At 42.7% G+C, this 21,039-nt stretch overlaps 1 protein-coding gene across 1 annotated transcript in view; it reads left to right on the top strand.

Moving 5' to 3' along the window:
* Nucleotides 1-16,034, top strand: part of LOC111142983 (ATP binding cassette subfamily A member 4) — a 125,676-nt gene extending 109,642 nt beyond the window's left edge. The window contains exons 44-50 of the mRNA XM_022496358.1: nucleotides 336-477; nucleotides 3,252-3,386; nucleotides 4,167-4,270; nucleotides 4,366-4,458; nucleotides 6,309-6,558; nucleotides 7,892-7,978; nucleotides 15,657-16,034. Coding sequence (XP_022352066.1) covers nucleotides 336-477; nucleotides 3,252-3,386; nucleotides 4,167-4,270; nucleotides 4,366-4,458; nucleotides 6,309-6,558; nucleotides 7,892-7,978; nucleotides 15,657-15,662 — 817 coding nt within the window. The 3' untranslated portion in view covers nucleotides 15,663-16,034. The remainder of the gene's footprint in view (nucleotides 1-335; nucleotides 478-3,251; nucleotides 3,387-4,166; nucleotides 4,271-4,365; nucleotides 4,459-6,308; nucleotides 6,559-7,891; nucleotides 7,979-15,656) is intronic.
* Nucleotides 16,035-21,039: the final 5,005 nt, after the last annotated feature.

Raw genomic sequence — 21,039 nt, 5'->3', positions numbered from 1 at the left:
TCTAAAGCCTGATCTTCCCTTCATTTTTAAATCCACATATGAGGCGATCCACTCCAAAACTAAAGCTGACTTTGGGTAACAGAGATTCAGATTATCCTAGAAAGAGAAACTTGGAAAGATCTATTGGATTCAATGCTCAGAATTCCAGAAGTTCATCAGTTTCTAACCAAAGGGCCCCTGCTTTGAATTATAAATGTTTTGCACATTTGTGAAGCAAAGCAGAAGAGAAGAGGTAGCTTGTGTATCCCATTGACAGAAGCTCTCCAGCCCCAGTTCTGTTGTCCCACCACCCACCCGTTTGAAGAAAACTTGCTAATTGCTTTTTCTTCTTGCAGTATTTTAACCAATATATCTGACGTCCATCAAAATATGGGCTACTGTCCTCAGTTTGATGCAATTGATGACCTGCTTACAGGGCGAGAACATCTTTACCTTTATGCCCGGCTTCGAGGTGTACCAGCAGATGAAATTGAGAAGGTAAAAAATGGTTTCTTGTAGCCACTCAGGAGTTTGGTAATTCCTAAGCCTGTTTCGTGAGAGTGAATTTATTTGGGGATGGGAAAGTTGAAACATGCTGTCCGTTCAACACATGCTTTTTGAGTGTCTACTATATGCCAAATACTGTTATATTTGGGTGAATAGCAGTAAACAAAACAAGAAAATCCCTGTCTTCCTATCTAACAAAACAATGTATGCATTTACCCTTGGATTCAGCAATCTCACTTCTGGGAATTTACCCAAAGATACACCCTCCCACAGTGCAAAATACACATACATGCACAGCTTCTTCATCGCATTCGTAGTCACAGAACATTGGGAATTACCTAAATATTCAGGCATAGGAGATTGGTTGAATCATTTATGCTCCATATACATAAGGAAGTCATACGCAGCTGTTAAACACACACACACACACACAAAATCTCTGTGAACTGATAGGGAGTTATTTCCTAGAGTTATTGTTAAGTAAAAAAAGCAAAGGGCTAAAGAACACATGCTGAATTTTACTTTTCTCCCCCACTATTTTCTACTGAAGTATAGTTGACATACAATGTGACGTTAGCCGGAAGGTATAACATGATTCGACAACTCCATGCATTATGCTGTGCCCTCCAGGGTGTAGCTCCCATCTGACACCATGCAATGCTATTGTAACACTATTGCAATGACAAATTCCACAGCTGGGAAAGTATAGGTATAAAATGAGCCTGAAACATCTTATTATGCCAGAAAGTAAAGTGCTTTAAAAAAAAAAAAAAAAAAAAAGAGGTATGTCGGAGCTATGCAGGAGCCATCATAAAGGGGCTCCCAATAGCCAAACGGGGTACAGTTAGAACATCAAAACAATAAACACCATGATAAATTATAAGACATTGGGGGAAACAGAGGAATTCATAACTCCATACTGTTAAATAGATAAATAAGAGAAAAGGGATGGTTCTTACCTACACACAGATGCTGAGAGCCAACTGATTAGGGTGGGAGAAATTCTAGAGTTGAAAAATCATTTTTTAGTGATCATAGTAAAGATTGGATTGCACAAGCATCATCCATGGTTGATAAATCTAGAGGAAGCTTTTTATGAGACGCAAGGTGTTTGTAGAGCTTGAAAGTATCTCCCATAGATTGCTTGTTGGTTGTGAGGGAGAAGCATCATAATTTCACAATGAAGAAATTAGACAACACCTTAATTGGGTAATCAGAATTAACATTCCTTATGAGGGGCACTTGGACATGTCCTGACCCTAGAGGTGATACCATGAGAAGGACACAACACAGGATATTCTGATCAAGGACATATAAGCTGAATCTTATCATGAGAAAACATCAGACAAACTCCAAAGGAGCATTCTATTAAAAAAAATATTGGGGCCATACTCTTCAAAGTTATCGAAGTCACAAAAGACAAAGAGAGACTATGGAAATGTTCCTGATCACAGGAGCTAAGCAGACACGGTGGCTGAGTAATGGACACTAGACTGCATCCTGTACTGGATAGAAAATAATGCCATGAAGGCCACCATTGGGCCAGTTGGCAAAACCAGACTATGAAGGGCAGATCAGAGGACAGTATCAGAACAATGTTAAATTTAGGGACACTGATAACTGCACTGCAGTTATGTAAGAGTGTTTCTCTTCTCAGGAAGTAGATACTAAAGTATTTAGGAATAAAGGGTTATGATATATAACTTACCTTGAATGGCTCTGAAAAAATCATATGTGTGTGTATGTATGCACACGTGCACACACACATGCATAAGAGGGAGAGAGAAAAAGAGAGTAAAGTGTTTATGAATATTTTTGTATTATTCTTATTTTTAAACATTCCTGTAAGCTGGAAACTATTCCAAGTAAGAAGTTAAAAGTGAAGCTTACATTCTAGTGGGAAGGACAGATAATAAATAGATAAATAAGTAAAATATACAGTACATTTGCAAATGAAAAGTCTGTAGGGGAAAAATAAAGTAGGGAAGATTTTTAGATAGGGTGGCACAGGGCCAGCATCACAGAGGAAATGACCTCTGAATGAAGACCTAAAGGAACTGACAGAGGGAGTCATGGGGATGGCTAGGGGAAGAACATTTCAGGCAGAGATATAGTAAGTACAGAAGGCAGAAGCCTGGTAGGCTTGTCTCCAAAGACTTCTCTAGTTTTCTTTCTGTGCACGCGCTCTTCCCCCCACCCCGCCCACACACACGGTATTCTTTGCCATAATTTCCATTGATTTTTCTCAAAGCACTTTTATAATCTGTCATTATTCTGTTTATTTCGATTGTGTGTCATCCCCCACACCCATCTGTGAGTACGACAGCAAGGCTATGTTCAACATTATTCCAGGGCCTAGTGCAGTGCCTGACTCATAGCAGTGGCTCGATAAGTACATATTAGATGCACGAGACTTCAAGTGTGACCCTGTTGAAGGGTGGAAGCAATGGGTCTGAGACCCACCAACAGACCCTGGGACTCTTCCACCCTTACCCGTAGTCTGGGACACTGGGTGAGAAGCACTATCTTGCTCTTTGTAAGGCTGAAGGTCATTTCTCTGGGGGCTGTACCAAGCCACACCTCGATGTAAGGCACAGTATGGAAAGGAGACGTCTGGCCCCTGAAGCCCAAGAACCCCCTGAACCCCCGTATGTCAGCCTAGCTGTGTCTGTCATCCTAAAGTGAGATCTGGGAGCCTAAGACTTCAAATAGGTGGATGTTCGCTTGTTTGTCTTTTCACAATGGGTTTTCTTCCTCTTCCCTAGGTGGCAAACTGGAGTATTCAGAGCCTGGGCCTGTCTCTCTATGCAGACTGCCTGGTCGGCACCTACAGTGGAGGCAACAAGCGGAAACTCTCCACAGCCATCGCATTAATGGGCTGCCCACCTCTGGTGCTGCTGGTGAGGGTCACCAGGACTCGTGGGGATAGATGGTCCTAAGGGCTTGAACCAAGAGCTGCACCTCTGTGATTAGGCCAGCAGATTTAGAAAATACAGTGATCTGTTTTCATCTAGACTGTTTCCTGTACTGCTTGTTTTGAGCACATCAAGCCAGTGTTTGGTTCACAACTCTTGGGGAAAACAGGAGTCATAACATATTCTCACTCTGAGCCCCTGGGAGGTGTCTTGTGGGCCCACAGGCTCATAGCAGGGAAGTTCAGCCCCTCTGGTCAGAAATTACTACTGCTGGAGGACATCTTTTCGGGATGCAGAGTGGGCAAGAACACTGGCATGGATCAAAGGCTCGTGTGATTCTCACTGGAGCTGCACCACACCCAAGGCCCTTGTGCCTGTGCAGTCAGGGATTTATGAGGACATGGGCTGCAGGGCTGGAAGGTGACTCATACAGTCACCTGGGCTATGTCTCTGCCTCTTGCAAGTGTATGTATAAGGTTGCTGTTTTTTTAATTTTTGAGATAATTCTGCCATTGTCTTAATCTTAACCCATTCGTGGGCTGAAGGGGGTCAATGGATATGCATAATGTCTCTTTACTCTCCTGGTTGATCCCCTGCTTTCCCTACCTGAAGCCCGGGTTCCCCAAATCTTGCCCACTTGGGGAGGCACTTTGTGTATTGTCTGCAGAGAGCAGAACTGCTTAGAGGGGGGCAGCCAAGGAGGGTACAATAACCAGGAGAGGCAGGCTCCAAGCCTAGCTCCCTCCCCTCTCTGCCTCCCCACAGGATGAACCCACCACGGGCATGGACCCCCAGGCACGCCGCATGTTGTGGAACACCATTGTGAGCATCATCAGAGAAGGGAGAGCTGTGGTCCTCACATCCCACAGGCAAGAGATTCCCGGGGGCTGGGACAGAACAGGTGGGCAGACTGGAAGGCTCCCCCCACCCCGCCCCTGCTTACTTCCTCTCTCCTGCCCCACAGCATGGAAGAATGTGAGGCTCTGTGTACCCGGCTGGCCATCATGGTAAAGGGCACCTTTCAGTGTCTGGGCACCATTCAGCACCTCAAGTGCAAGTAAGGATATATGCTGGGGGTCACCTTTGTTACCTTCTTTGATGATAGAGGCGGTCAACAAGGCCCTGTGCTCTCTACTGACACTTGGGAGGGTCCTGCTACCCTTATCACATGGGCAGAAGCATGTGGGTCTGGGCCTTGTTCCACAATAGCAGACAGAAGAAGCTGCTGTGCTGAAAGAAACTTCTCTAGGTTGGGCTAATTGCCTACGGTTGAGGAATTCCTGAGTCTTCAGATGGGGTTCTGATTGGGCCTGGGATGAGGAGGGGTCACTACCACAGCCTCATTATGCCACCACTTATCCCAACAGATCCAGCACCTATGGCCTATTTAATAAGAACCCATGACCAAGGGCACCTGGGTGGCTCAGTGGGTTAAAGCCTCTGCCTTCGGCTCAGGTCATGATCCCAGGGTCCTGGGATCAAGCCCCGCATCGGGCTCTCTGCTCAGCAGGGAGTCTGCTTCTCCCTCTCTCTCTCTGCCTACTTGTGATCTCTCTCTCTCTGTGTCAAATAAATAAATAAAATCTTAAAAAAAAAAAAAAGAATCCATGACCAAAATAGGGATCATTAGGAGACCAAATAGCCCGAGAATCAGTTTTCCTTTAAGACATGTTTATGCTTTTGAGTTTGAGAAGTGACCATGAAGTATATGTCAACCAAAAATGCCAGTGTTCTTCGGTAGGATTGCCCTGTCCCCATAAATTGTAAACTGTCATAAACAATGCATTATTTATAATAGTTTATGTCCCAAAACCACAATTAATCAGCTAAAATAAGGTTATGATAATAATGCCATGCTTCCTTGCATTCTGATACACTTGATAAACTAGGAAAGGTGGATTTGTAGTTACTACTCAGTTATTTAACAAACACTTTTTAAGAGCCCAGAATATAAAAGTCGCTGTGCTCATTGGTAAAAAGAACAGTACATAACCTACCTTATCCAGGCCAAAATGCTTAGTCTTGTACCCATGGAACTGTTGCCCACGACACATCATCCTTCATATGCATCAGGGCAGATGAGTGATCGAGAGGAAGGTCTAGTAGGTTAGCAGCATTTGGGTCACGCTGCACAAATATCTAGGGGGACTGACATCCACCTCAGCATACAAGGTCGCCAGAGCCATAGCAGAGCTTCCTGGGTCCAACGGCAGGAGACATGGATGGATTCCCCATTGTTTTCCCTCTGATCAGTATCTTCATGGTAGAGAAGAGAATATCTCCCATGTGGAGGGGCAGTTTTCCAGAGCTGCAAGGAAAGATATTTTATTGTAGAGGGGAACAACCCTTGGTCATAGAGAGAGCATTGAGGTAAATTATAACTGACACAGAAGGGAGAAGAGTTGAGTGTCCTGACCCTAGCAGCTCCCACTTGTTCTGGAAGTTTCCACAGGGAAGTGCTACTTCTCAAGTCTTTGTGCCCTCCTGGGGGTCTCTTTGAAGAAGGAGGCAGCCTTTCCATTACTGAGTAAATACTAGTTCCAGAGGCCTTTGTGGGCAGGTTGTGATCTCCACAAGGGGCTAAATCCACCTTTGACTTCAGCAGGTAAATGGGAGGGAAAGGAGCAGGGAGCATCCATGTCTACAGGAGTTGGACCCAGGAAGCTGTGACACAGGTCTGGTGACTCACTTCACCACACAGACATTTGGACCTCTACAGACTAATACCAGACTATTTTTTCTGGAAACCATCACAGGTTTTTTCCTCCTAGTTTTAAACATGCACACAGGTTCTATAGTATGGGCCTATCATCCTCAATATTTTTGATTAATCTATTCCTTATTTTGGAATTGCCTTAGACCCAGCTACTAACAGGCCCGTGCCGGGCTACCCTGCATGTCGCCTAGGTTTGGAGATGGCTACATTGTCACGATGAAGATCAGATCCCCAAAGGAAGACTTGCTTCCCGACCTGAATCTGGTGGAACAGTTTTTCCAGGGGAACTTCCCAGGCAGCGTGCAGCGGGAGCGCCACTACAACATGCTCCAGTTCCAGGTCCCCTCCTCCTCCCTGGCCCGCATCTTCCGGCTGCTCATCTCCCACAAGGACAGCCTGCTCATCGAGGAGTACTCCGTCACGCAGACCACGCTGGACCAGGCAGGTTGCCCGCCGGCCCCGTGTGTGGCAGGGGGCTGCACACAGACTGGGCTGGAATCCACATGAGTGCTGGCGCCACACGCCTTATTTTTCATGCTCTGGTGCCGCCATCCATTAGGGTAAAGCTTGGTAGATCCAAAATTGTTTTCCAACAATATTTTAGTCATCAGCAAATTTCATTGACTTTACATCATCCTTCCCCACTATACTATGATCTTTTTTCATTCTTCCTGGTTGGTGGTAGTGGCTCTTTTTTTTTTTTTTCCTTTTCAAATCAATGTTATCGATGCTTAATTTTCATACAATCAAATACACCCATTCATTTCAGTTCAGGGATTTTTGAAAAGCCTGCGTGCCATGAATCAGGGTATTTAATGTGATCACTATTTTTTCTTATTATGGCGAAGTATATATAACATAAATAACTATTCTTAAGTGTACAATTCAGTGGCATTGAGTATAGTCACATATTGTGAAATGGATCACCTCCATCCATCTCCAGAAATTTTTATCTTCCCAAACTGAAACTGTATATCCATTAGACAAGAATTCCCCATTAACCACCTCCCCCAGGCACTCGTAACTACTGTCCTACTTTCTATTGACTACTCCACATTCCTTATGTAAGTGGAATCATATAGTATTTGTCCTTTTGTGTCTAGCTTATTTCCCTTAACATAATGTCCTCCAGTTCATTAACATTGTAGCATGTGTCAGAATATTCTTGTAAAGGCTGAGTCATATTCCACTATATGTATATATCATGTTTGTTTATCCATTCACCCATTTGGACATTTGAGTTGTTTCTCGGGGGTTACTGTTGTTGCCATTTGGTTTGTTTTGAATAAACATCCTTAAGGCAGCTTAATAAAGCAGTGGAAATAGGCAAGTCCCCATATACCCTTTGAGGAGCTGGCTCACCAGTACCTTCTTGCCAGCAGATGAAGGCTGGAGCAGGAGTCATAGCCATACCACACATTGAATAAAGAACAGAAAAGAAGGGAGATCGGACTCCTGCTTCTGTTTTTGCTTTTTTGTTTTCAGTTTCTTTACAGGTTTAGGAGGATGCTGCTAGCTGAGAATCTGCCTGGAGTCCTTTGAATCTTCCCGTGGGAATTCCTTTGGCTCAGCGCAGAATTCTAAGAAACAAGCCTATCCCGGGCATGGGTGGCTTTGTGGGTGGGCCACCCTCCCCTCCTGCAGGACACAGTGGCTCTAGCAGGGCCATACATTAACTGTAGAAGACAGACAGAAAGTGGGTGGGTGGATGGGTCAAGGATACCATTTTTCTGGGAACATCTACCTACTCTTGCTCTCCTACTCTTGTCTCCAGGTATTTGTGAATTTTGCTAAACAGCAGACTGAAATTCATGACCTCCCTTTGCATCCTCGAGCCGCTGGAGCCAGCCGACAAGCCAAGGTACTCCTGCTCCTCTTTCACAGTCCACTGTCTGAGGTGGATCCTCAGCTCAGGGACTGGTACGTTGGGTCTGAGGGACCCCAAGGTCCAGATATGCCACCCACAGAGAGTCCCCCCCATACCACATCCCCACCACATTCCTGCTGCTCCCCACCACTTCTGTGCTGAGGGACTGTTCAGTCAGTGGTTGTGGAGGTTCCTTTCATAATCAAGAAGCCATCTAGGTGGTGTGGGAGGGCATTTTTGAGAACTTTCCCACATGCTTTTCTTATAGTGAAAAGACTTGGTTTTAGAAATATGAAGCAGGGGGGCCCTTGGGTGGCTCAGTGGGTTAAAGCCTCTGCCTTTGGCTCAGGTTGTGATCCCAGGGTCCTGGGATCGAGCCCCACATCGGGCTCTCTGCTCAGTGGGAAGCCTGCTTCCTCCACTCTCTCTCTCTCTCTGCCTACCTCTCTGCCTACTTGTGATATCTGTCTGTCAAATAAATAAATAAAATCTTTTAAAAAAAGAGGTTTAGAAATATGAAGCAGGAAAAATAGGAGAGAGTATTACAATGTTTGGGTTGTTAGGATAATTGACATTTATGTTTTTGGTCGTATATTTGAGTTTAAAGGAAGGAGATTAACTGGCACTTCATTTCAATGGTGGACATATTTGGTTAGAGAAAAGATTACTGTCTGTTTTAGGAAGAGGTCTTGTTGTTCTGTATAAAAATATCAAGGGGTACCTGGCTGACTCAGTTGGTGGAGCATTCTATTCTTGATCGTGGGGTTGTGAGTTCAAGCCCCACACTGGATATAGAGATTACTTTAAAAATTAATTAATTTTAAAAAATCTCAAGGTGATCCTCCTTTTCCCGGGCTGCTTTCGAGGGAGAGGAGATGCAACATGGGGGGTTAAGGGGGTAGGAGAAGAGTAAATGAAACAAGATGGGATTGGGAGGGAGACAAACCATAAGTGACTCTTAATCTCACAAAACAAACTGAGGGTTAATGGGGGGGTGTGGGGGGTGGGATTATGGACATTGGGGAGGGTATGTGCTATGGTGAGTGCTGTGAAGTGTGTAAACCGGGAAATTCAAAACCCTTAACCCCGGGGGAAAAAAAAAATTTTATTTTTTAAAAAAAAAAAATTTAAAAAAAAAAAAAAAATCTCAAGGTGATGAAGGAAGAAGAGGCCTGCAATAAGAAATGTGTATCCTGGCCTGTGATAACTCTTGGGATAGGTGCTTCCAGGATCAGTCCCTGGCATTGTGCTCCATGTAAGGAGCATGTCTACCCCACCCCAGTTCCCCAGACAGCACTAGAGAAAAGCACTGGAAGAAGCACTGTCTGAGCACCTTGGCTTATACCAGGGAATTTTTTTTAAAATTTGTAAGTAGGCTTCAGGACCAATGTGGGCTTGAACTCATGACCCTGAGATTGAGGGTCACATGCTCTACTAACTGAACCAGCCAGGTGCCAAAGTTTGGGATTTTAAAGGGACAGATTAATTCAGCTATTCTGTCCAAAATTGCCTAGAGAATAAAATCAAAGCATTTCTCCAATAAGCATTAATGTACAAAATCTTACTTCCTAGCAAATTCTCATTCCTCCCACCAGTTTCTTTTTTTTTCTCAGTTTCAATGTTTTACCCCATTTTATTTTTTAAATAAGTTTGAGACCTGTTAAGTATTTGACTTATATTTTTTATTCAACGAAAGAACTAAACATTTATGGGCTTTTTGTGCACTTCTTAAAATTGTATAACCTTATTTCTGAACTTACTCCCTAAGAAGTTTTAGTTTTGTTTTGTTTTTTATTTTTTTAATTTATTTTCAGCGTAACAGTATTCATTGTTTTTGCACCACACCCAGTGCTCCATGCAATCTGTGCCCTCTCCAATACCCACCACCTGGTTCCCCCAACCTCCCACTCCCCGCCCCTTCAAAACCCTCAGATTGTTTTTCAGAATCCATAGTCTCTCATGGTTCCCCTCCCCTTCCAATTTCCCTCAACTCCCTTCTCCTCTCTAACTCCGCTTGTCCTCCATGCTATTTGTTATGCTCCACAAATAAGTGAAACCACATGATAATTGACTCTCTCTGCTTGACTTATTTCACTCAGCATAATCTCTTCCAGTCCCGTCCATGTTGCTACAAAAGTTGGGTATTCATCCTTTCTGATGGAGACATAATACTCCATAGTGTATATGGACCACATCTTCCTTATCCATTCGTCCGTTGAAGGACATCTTGGTTCTTTCCACAGTTTGGCGACCGTGGCCATTGCTGCTATAAACATTGGGGTACAGATGACCCTTCTTTTCACTACATCTGTATCTTTGGGGTAAATACCCAGTAGTGCAATTGCAGGATCATAGGGAAGCTCTATTTTTAATTTCTTGAGGAATCTCCACACTGTTCTCCAAAGTGGCTGCACCAACTTGCATTCCCACCAAGAGTGTAAGAGGGTTCCCCTTTCTCCACATCCCCTCCAACACATGTTGTTTCCTGTCTTGCTAATTTTGGCCATTCTAAGTGGTGTAAGGTGGTATCTCAATGTGGTTTTAATTTGAATCTCCCTGATGGCTAGTGATGATGAACATTTTTTCATGTGTCTGATAGCCATTTGTATGTCTTCATTGGAGACGTGTCTGTTCATATCTTCTGCCCATTTTTTGATATGATTGTCTGTTTTGTGTGTGTTGAGTTTGAGGAGTTCTTAATAGATCCTGGATATCAACCTTTTGTCTGTACTGTCATTTGCAAATATCTTCTCCCATTCCGTGGGTTGCCTCTTTGTTTTGTTGACTGTTTCCTTTGCTGTGCAGAAGCTTTTGATTTTGATGAAGTCCCAAAAGTTCATTTTCGCTTTTGTTTCCTTTGCCTTTGGAGACATATCTTGAAAGAAGTTGCTGTGGCTGTTATCGAAGAGGTTACTGCCTATATTCTCCTCTAGGATTCTGATGGATTCCTGTCTCACGTTGAGGTCTTTTATCCATTTTGAGTTTATCTTTGTGTATGATGTAAGAGAATGGTCGAGTTTCATTCTTCTACATATAGCTGTCCAGTTTTCCCAGCACCATTTATTGAAGAGACTGTCTTTTTTCCACTGTATATTCTTTCCTGTTTTGTTGAAGATTATTTGACCATAGAGTTGAGGGTCCATATCTGGGCTCTCTACTCTGTTCCACTGGTCTATGTGTCTGTTTTTATGCCAGTACCATGCTCTCTTGGTGATCACAGCTTTATAGTAAAGCTTGAAATCAGGTAACATGATGCCCCCAGTTTTATTTTTGTTTTTCAGCATTTCCTTAGCGATTCGGGGTCTCTTCTGATTCCATACAAATTTTTGGATTATTTGCTCCAGCTCCTTGAAAAATACCGGTGGAATTTTGATCGGAATGGCATTAAAAGTATAGATCCTAAGAAGTTTTAAGTGATCTCTTATCTACACTTGATATTATTAAATCACCCAACTTCACATTTAGACATTTCTAAACCAAAGAATTCATAGGACAAGTTTTCAATTTCAACACGTATAGGTATACATGCCATATGGTGATTTGTTCCAGAATAAAGTTATAATAAAGGACTCTACTCCTAGATTCTAGATTACATCAGTGATATATAATAATATATGTTCTATTTATACTCAAGGTAGATACTTACATTCTTCTAGTAAGTGTGGAAAAGTTTAAAATAATCTATTTGGAATAATGGAATTCAAATTCTATTTTTGAAGCATAAAGACAACATTGGAACTTTGCCCAAAAGAGGTAGATGGTAATGATTGTAAATAGAAGTTATGAAATGTAAATAAGTAAACATCCGAAGTTATCTACCTCTGAAAAACATGATGAACAGACTTTTGGCCAGTGCTAATTTGTCTTACTATATCAGTTCAGGTTTTATTAAAACTCTGTTGTCTCTTCAAGGGTGAACCTAAGTGTTCTATAGAATAGTGAAGCCTTATTCAGGATACTATTTACTCATGAATCACCACGTACTAGCTGCACTGCTTTGACAATGCAGAACCTAAAGTATCTTTTCCAAATAGCTTAGCAAAAGGTATCTTCCTTTATATATAGCAGTGAGACTTGTTTTGTATAATTGCTCCTTAGTATAATCACATTTGAAAACTTAAATGTACTCTACTATTTTAGATATGTTCCTTTATAGCTGAACCTCCCACCAGTTTCTTAATTGCAAAAAAACCCACAAATCTTACCACTGGTTGAAACACTCCTTTTCAAGGCCATGCTTGCAATGAATTTTTCCCCTTCTTCTTGACCAGTAGAGATCTAAAAGCTACTTGGCAAGGTTAACCTTGCATCCCATCTCCCTAGAGGACCCAGAAATGCCTAAGCAAAGGCACCTGTCCAGAGAATGATAGTTCTGCTAAGATTTTCTAGGCACTCTTCCTCATTTACAAATCTGATACTTAGTGTTTACACCTCTAGAAAATTATTCTTTGAAAGCCATTTGCAGTTATGAGCCTCTTTTATAACTCACTGGGTAGCAAAAGTGTTTCCTAGAACTAACAGTGGTCTCCCTACCCAAACCTGGTATATTCTCTCTCAGAGGGCTAACACCAAGTCATCTCTGATCCAGGTAAGGGGCATTGATGGCCTGTGATCTGTAGCATTAAATTCCAAACTTTTCCCCCTTATTGGATGTGACCATTTTTCTATATTGTTTGTCACATTTTAGTATAAAAATATTACAATAGAAAACCTACTGCAACACCTTTATTAAATTGGTATATTTTTACAATAAAATAGTGATTCAAACCCTAACTCTGACTTAATGACATACTACCTTTACAAAGGCTAGAGAGAATTCTCTTGTATAATGTTGTATGTAAATAAATGTCATGAAACAAATAGTAATTACAGTCTTGTTTACATTATACCACTTTAAAATAATTTCCCCTAATGTCAACAAGAAAAAGGTTGTTTCTCTCAGTAACTTATAGAAAACATTCACAGCCTGCCTCCAAATACATGTGACAGTGCAGCTACAGGAAATTCAGCCTCTGGTGGCTTTCCAGCCCCACTCGTGAGTGAAGGCTACCACCGGCATTTCATTATCTAGAGAGCAGGGTGTCTGGTTAGCAAGAATGCTTTGAATTCTTGAGGGACTCAGAACTGGAAAATATCCTTTGGGATGAGGTTTGTGAAATGTCACAATCTTTTATGGAAACGAGTGAGGGTCAAGGTTTCAATAGATAACTAGGTGATAGATGATCAGTCAACTTAGAAACATCCTAAATGGGCTTATAAATTAGTGACCATCATGTTTGTTTTCCAGAAGCAGGAACAACTCAGATAAGTTTCTGGTCCTTAGCCTTTTTTTGACTACAATTTTATTATTTTTTAAGATTTTATTTATTTATTTGAAAGAAAGAGAGAGAGACAGAGTGAGAGAGCAGATCAGAGGGAGAAGCAGACTCCTCATTGGGGCTGGGACCCTGATGTGGGACTCGATCCCAGGACTTCAGGTTCATGACCTGAGCCAAAGTCAGTCGCTTAACCAACTGAGCCACCCAGGCGCCCCTGCAATTTTATTTTTTAATTTAAGTGTCATTAACATGCTGTATTATATTAGTTTCAAGTATACAACATAAATTATTGTAAAAATGTAGTGATTTGGCAATTATATGCATTACCAAATGCATATAATTGCCATACCATAGTCACCATACAACATTGTTACAATATTACTGATTATATTCCTTATGTTATACTTCTCATCCCTATGATTTATTTATTTTACAACTGGAAGTTTGTATGTCTTTATCTCCTTTACCCATTTCATCCATCCTCCCACCCCTCCCCCTCTGGCAGCCACCAGGTTATTCTCTGAATTTATGAGTCTGTTTCTGGCTTGTTTATATGTTTTGATTTTTAGATTCCACATATAAATGAAATCACATGGCATTTGTCTTTTTGTCTGACTTACTTCACTTAGCATAATACCCTCTGTGTCCATCCACGTTGTCTTGAATGGCAGAATTTCATTCTTTTATGACTGAATAATATTGCATTGTATATATGTGTCACATCTTTTTTTCTTTAGTTTTTTTATTTGGGTATAGTTGACACACAGTGTTACATTAGTTTTAGGTGTACAATATAATAATTCAGCTTCCCTATACTTTATGCTATGCTCACCACAGTACACCACATCTTTATCCATTCATCTATCAGTGGACACTTGGGTTGCTTCCATATCTCGGCTATTGTAAATAATGCTGCAAAAAAAAAAAAAATAGAATGCATGCATCCCTTTGAATTAGTGTTTTTGTTTTCTTTGGGTAAATACCCAGAAGTAGAATTACTGGATCAAATGGTATTCCTGTTTTCTACAGTGTTTTCCAGAGTGGTTGCACCAATTTCTATTCCCCTAGAACAGTGCACGAGGCTTCCATTTTCCCCACATCCTCACCAACACTTATTGTTTCTTGTCTTTTTGATACTATCCATTTTGACTAGTGTGAGGTGATATCTCATCGTGGGTTCAGTTCGCATTTCCCTCATTATTAGTGATGTTGAGCATTTTTCATGTTTCTGCTAGCCATTTTTTGGGAAAAATATCTATTCAGTACTCTGCGTATTTTTATTTTATTAATTTATTTTAATCCATTATTATTATTATTATTATTATTATTAAGTAGGCTCCATGCCCATTGTGGAGCCCAATGTGGTGCTTAAATTCACAACACTGAGATCAAGACCTCAACTGAGACCAAGGGTTGGAGTTTAACCGACTGAGCCACCCAGGCACCACCCCAGCCTGTTTTTGAATTGGATTTTTGGGGATTTTTGGTGTTGAGCCTGATTCTTATTTATTGTTAAAGAGTTTCCATGTATGATTTATAGCCTTATCAATCAATGCATTTCTGAAGTACCTGTAGTCTTGCCTGGGATCTTTGCCCCACCTCAAAGCATGTTCTTAGCCCTTAACACTAGGTTAATCGTCTTCTCAAGAGCTTGTGTGATTTTTAAGCTAGATAATTGATAAACCACATTTTGTCTGGATGTAGGCAGACCTACATTTAACCCCCCTTGCTGACACTCTTTCAATCCCCCACAACTGGTATAGGAATTCAGCCTTCTAACTGGAGACCTTGTCTCTCTAGTTAGAAAGGTGTCCCCTTCCTCAGGAGCTGGATATAATGCTTGAGTTTTTATCTGGAGCCTGCTGTCCTAAACCCTAGCTCCAATTTCTCCCACCCTTCCATGCCCCCATCAGATTTTCATGCTTCCCAGGAGCCACCTCTTTGGAAAATACACAAAGGGAATTCTGTACCTCGTGAATGACCTAAATTATGACTTCTTGGCTTATAAGACAGGAAGAGTATGGTAACATTTTTAGGCTAAAAAACAAACCAAAAGATACCATGACAGCCTTTGGGAACTGCACGGAGAGCATAGAGTCCCTCGAAGAGACAAGCATGTGCACCCAGACGGCATGAGCTTTCATAATGTCTACACCTAAGAGGTCATCTGGTCCAAACTTTTCGCATTCCAAACAAGCATAGCCCGTGGCCTTGGTGATCTGACCAACTCCCAGGATGCTCCATTGAGCTTCCTTCAGCAATTGACAGCTGTTTAACTTTGAAAATTTAAAAGCTGATATGCCATCTCTTCACAAAACCAAGATGACAAGAGTCCATCTGATCTCCTTCCACAGGTCTGATCTCCATACTACTCATTCCGTAGAGCTGGAGAGAAATTCTGGACAGCTGGAAAGGCAGGAGCCTTTGCCATATGGTCATCTGATTGGACCGGCTCAGCCGCAGAAACAAACCCAAGCAGGCCATACCGCAAACTCTGAAGGGGACTCTTGCCAAGAGCAACCACAGCTGACCTCCTCACCTGAAACACCTGATGAGGAAACTGACCCAGTCAAACGAATGCAAAAACCCTTCTTATCTGGCCCATCCTATTAGTAGCTCTGACTCCATATCACACTCACTTGCAGTGGATCTGCTGTCCTGTGTGTGTGTGTGTGTGTGTGTGTGTGTGTGTGTGTTATTTTTAAGGAGAAAATAAAGTACAAATGTACTTATCACAGACCGTTTGAATCCCCTCATCTCCATGGTGTGCCCCATCTGGTATTTAGACATCCTTTGTGTGGGTGTAGCTTCCTGTCATGGCATGAGCTTCTGTGAGCGCTGCTGCCACAGAAGTGCTAGTCATGGCAAGGTTCTGCAATGCTGGGGTGGATGTGAATGGACTGGTCTTGATGTTCCATGTCAAGTCTGCTTTGTAGGGTTTGAAGAAAACACCCAACTGGCAATGCACGTAAACATTATCCATTGTCAAAGGGTATTAGCCAAATCTAGGTTTCATGGCTGTTTGCCCAGCTTATTTGAGTGCCTACCTCATAGGTATAATTAGGACAGGAGACAAAGAGGTAAGGACAAGTGAGAGTGGGTACTTGGTTGGACATGATATCCAACTTGTCTCTGTAACTGTTTACAGATGTCATATAATACTGTGCCATTTCCACGGTGCTGACGTGTGCATCTTCTGCAGGGGTGTCAGGGAGTAGTGGCTCATGGGACATCTAATTATTTGCAGAAAAGCTCATGAAGAATCAGAACATAATCATTTTAAACCAAATGATTTTGGGGACACCTGTGTGAGGGAGGGGGCATAAGCACTCATTCGTGGTGGGCTTTGGTGGTTTTAGGAAGGCTTCTAGGACTGGAAAGAGTCAGGTATGGGGAAAATCCCACACTGCCTCGGGAAGGGAAGCTCACTTTAGCTGTCTGTCTCTACCACACCTGAGCTCTCCATTGACAATGTCTGGGTCATTTCTGACATTTTCCCCAGCTCCTGACACACAAGAAACACTCAACAATTACTTGCCAAACTGAACACTATAAAAACCCAGCAAAGAAAAGTATACGGAAAAGAAGTAGGTCCAGGAAAATGATACCTCAAAAAGCTAAAGATAGCAGCAAAGGGTGGGTAGAGCAACAGGGATGCCATGCTTTTAAAAAAATACCAATCACAAAACACAAGCAGGAAAAAAAATCAAGGAGGAGGAGGCATGTCCACACTTCATTTGGGTTTGAGGAGAATTCACGTTGGCAGTGTGGCTCAAATCTCCTGAGAACATGTTACTCTACTGAAAGGTCTCCTAGTCTGGTTGAATAAGGGAGATTTACCAAGAAGAAGAAGAGAAAATGGAGAGTCAGTTCAGAAAACAAGACCACTCAGGAGATATTCCAGGAATATGACTTGTCAGATCTTCCCAGGTTCCAATTCTTTGGGGAGCTTTGGAATAGTGGGAATCTAAAAAGAATCTCTTTCACTGTGAGTAAAAGACTCATGGAAACCTTCATTTGTGCCTGCTATTATGACTCTCCTAAAGAGACAGTAAGGTGAAAGTGGGGCAGACGACAAGCTTTGGATTTGAAAGATTCTTTGTGACACCCTGGGTACTTGCCCAGAGAGCAGTAAAGACAGAGTTCTGTCCCAGCAGGGCTGCAAAGCTTAAAGAGAAAAGAAGATGTTCCCTAGAAATATGACATTGTCACCTGGGTGGGACAGCTGTTTCAGGCACCAGAAAGACTTAGCCCACAGGCCTCAAGCTATGTGAGACTTGGTTTCCTCAATGTGGTAATTCAGTGCCTCAGCAGATCCTGAGATAATAGTTTATGACTCCTGATATTCACAGGGCAGAATTACAACATTTTGTCCAAGGTGGTTGTCAAGTTGGGGAAAGTTAGGTACTAGAAGTTTCAGATTCATAGAACCACAGGTTGGTAGAACTACAGAATACCTCTGTGCACAAAAACTAAGCCCTATCTAATTGTTCTGTTTTGTACTGTTTTATTGAGAAAGGAAACCAAATCCAAAAGATTAAATTACTTGGCGGGCCCTGCAGCTTCCCCATAGGCCCCACTCTGGTCCTTCTCCAGTTAGTTCACACCCATGTCTAATGAGACAAAGTCTGCTTATAGGGCCTGTGTGGACCTCTTTCCTGGGTCATAGGTAATCCTTGATCATGTGGGCTCATGTCTGTACATGGCACATGAGGCCTCTTAGGAAAGCAAGAAAGGGAGGTGAGCCATGGGGCAGCTGGCTCTGTGGCAGCATAGCCCAGTGGGGAGCTCCATGGAAACCAACAAGTCAGAATTTGAATCTGCATCATCATGAAGGTCACTATTTAGTAGTTTGTTAGCTTCACTGATATACTTAAAGAACTGAGATATATATATGGCATGAGGTCTCCTAAAATGTCCTCTCCTTGGAGCCTTTCCCAGAGTTCACCATGACACACACTCAGCTTTCTGGGCTGGTGCCTGATATTAGGGTTCCCATCTTGTGGGGCTTTGCCTAAACTCTTGATCTTATACATTTGTAACATTCGTAAGGAATCACATCTTACTGTCACCAAATCCCATAGTCTTGGGTCATGGTGAGTTTCAGGAAGCACGTTTCATCTTCAAAGCCCAGCACAGAAAGCACCTGGTCAGACAGCATTCGGGGCACCCAGCTGGGTAGCGGTGCTCTGTTTGTTTTCCACCAGAGCCTGGCATTCTCTTTGTTCTTGAATGATACTGACTGCTGCCAGAGAGGCAAAGGGGTAACAGAGAAGAGAAAGAGGAAAGTGGGGGCAGAAGAGGAACAGAAAAAATGTATTGGTCCTTTTTCTGGGAATTAAGTTGCAGAGAAGACACAGCCTCTCTCTCCATGGTGTTAACATTCTCAAGCAGGGATCAGCACACTTGCTGTAAAGATAGTCGACATTTTCCACTTTACATGTCATACAGTCTTATACAAGTTGAAACCCTCAGCGTGGCCTTTGTGGCACAGAAGCTGCCCTAGATAGGACCTAACGGAATGGCTGAGGCTGTTTTGGCCACAGGCCATACTGTCCCACTCATTCCAGTGAGTAAGCAGAGTTAGGGTTAGAGGGATGGCAAAAGCACCTCGGGACACCTATTAGGGACCCCAACCCCCTGTCGCCTTTTTCCCCCGCAAACTGAGCAAAGATGATTCTTAGGATGGAGAATGGGGATGATTTTTGAGCTCAGAAACTATCATCTTAGATCTCCAGTCTTGACTGATGCTCCAAAATGCAAGATAATCCTTATCGCTAACGACCAACAGCCGCCGGCCTACCGGAAGGTGTTGCTGCATTTGGCTTCTCACCGGCTCACATCCACTGCATCTCACGCAACAAGATATCAATTCCCGCATAAAGCAGCATCTAAGGGACCAGCTCCAAATATCCATGTTCGTCTCCTCAGCTGATGAAGAAGCTCTACGGAAACAAAATCGCATGGTCAACCAATTGACGATTTTTTAAATTTGAGCTCTCAGGCAAAAATGTCAGGGAAGAGCCAGGAAATCTGCACATATTTTTAGTTCCCTCTTTGGAGCAAGTTTCCCTTTCTTGGAGTACCCCGTGCTGTTTGCCACTATAAAGCTAAAAGCCTTGAGAACTACAGAATGCTAAGCAATTATAAGGTAACGTTATACTTGTTTGAAATTTTCATTATCATCACTTGCTGAGATTCTGACCTGATGTGTTTTCCTCTACTATAGGCATGACTTTTCTCCCCATCCTGAGGCTCAAAATCTCAGAGTCACGCTCCTCCTCCTCCCGCTTCACACTCTGCATTTGGCCAGGTGCCAAGATGCAGCATCCAACGTCACGAAGTCATTCCTGGTTGTCCCTCTTGTTTTGCTTTTATCACTGCCCCTTCTCCACTACCTTTACTACCTTTCCCCTGGGCGATGTTCCAGCTTCTAACTGGGCTGGACTGTCTTCTCTCCCACCCATTGATTCTGTACTCTGCTTCCTAAAATTGAGCTCTTGAATTCTTCAGTAATCATTACTGAGCAGCTATGTTGAAAGAGGCACTGTGCTAATTACTGGGAAACAAGAACAAAGCTTCAGCACCCCTCTGGTTGGGAAGTTGCCCCAGAAATAGATCAGTTCAATGCAGTAGGGAAAGAATGCCATAGACTGTATGTTTATTTCCCCTCAAACTTCATGGGATGAAATCTAACCCCCAATGAGATAGTATTTGGAGGTGGTGGGGCCTTTGGGAGGTGATTAGATCATGGAGGTAGAACCCTCATGAATGGGATTAGTGCCCTTATAAAAGAGACCCTGGAGAGCACCCCCTGCCCTTCCTGCTATGTATGGTTACAGGAAAAAGGCAGCAGTCTATGAACCAGGAAGCGGGCCTTCACCAGACACCATATCTGCCAGCACCTTGATCTTGGACTTCTAGCCTCCAAACTGTGAGAAATAAATTTCTGCTGTTGATAAGCTACCCTAGTCTATGGTAAGCGATGGGAGCAGTCTGAATAGACTGAGACAGAGGGAAGAGAGAAAGAGAGAGAGGATATGAATGAATGACTTATAGGAGCCCAGAGAAAGCCCATTCAGTCCTGACAGGCAGAAAGTAGAAAGGATTAGGGAAGTCTTCCCAAAAGGATCACTCACCTACTGAAATTTTCAGTGATTTTCATATCCCTCAGAGTACTGTTCAAAACCTTCACCTTGGCATTAATAGCCTTTCATTTGTCCCCAGTTTACCCTTTCAGCTTTTTTTCTTGTCGGTCCCCATTACGTATGTATAATCCAGCCAAACCAAATCCCTCCAAGGTCTTCATTTTCCTATCTCTTTTTGTTTAATCATTTTCTTCCCTCCTAGTATCCAGATATAAGGAACTCCTAGGATTCAATAAGAAAAGACAAACAGCCCAAAGGAAGAATGAACAAGGAATATGAATAGGCACTTCTCAGAAGAGGAAACTCAAATTGTCACTAAACATATGAAAAGATGCTTAATCTCACTAGGAATCAAGGAAATAGAAACCCACAAAACAGGATACTACTCCACACCTATCAGGCTGGCAAAAATTAGAAAGTCGAGTAATACTGCTTTAAGTCGGCTTGGGCTGCTGTAATGTAGTACCATACTCTGGATAGCTTATGACCAACAGAAACATATTTCTCATGGTTCCAGAGACGAAGTCAGGGTGCCAACCGGATCGGGCTCCGGTGAGAGCAGCCTTCTGAGTTAGATTGCCGACTCTGT

This window comes from Enhydra lutris, unplaced genomic scaffold, assembly GCF_002288905.1.
Source record: "Enhydra lutris kenyoni isolate GAN:26980312 unplaced genomic scaffold, ASM228890v2 scaffoldscaffold9, whole genome shotgun sequence".
NCBI lineage: Eukaryota > Metazoa > Chordata > Mammalia > Carnivora > Mustelidae > Enhydra > Enhydra lutris.
The sequence above is the reverse complement of the archived record's forward strand: the minus strand, read 5'-3'. Positions and strand labels throughout refer to the sequence as shown.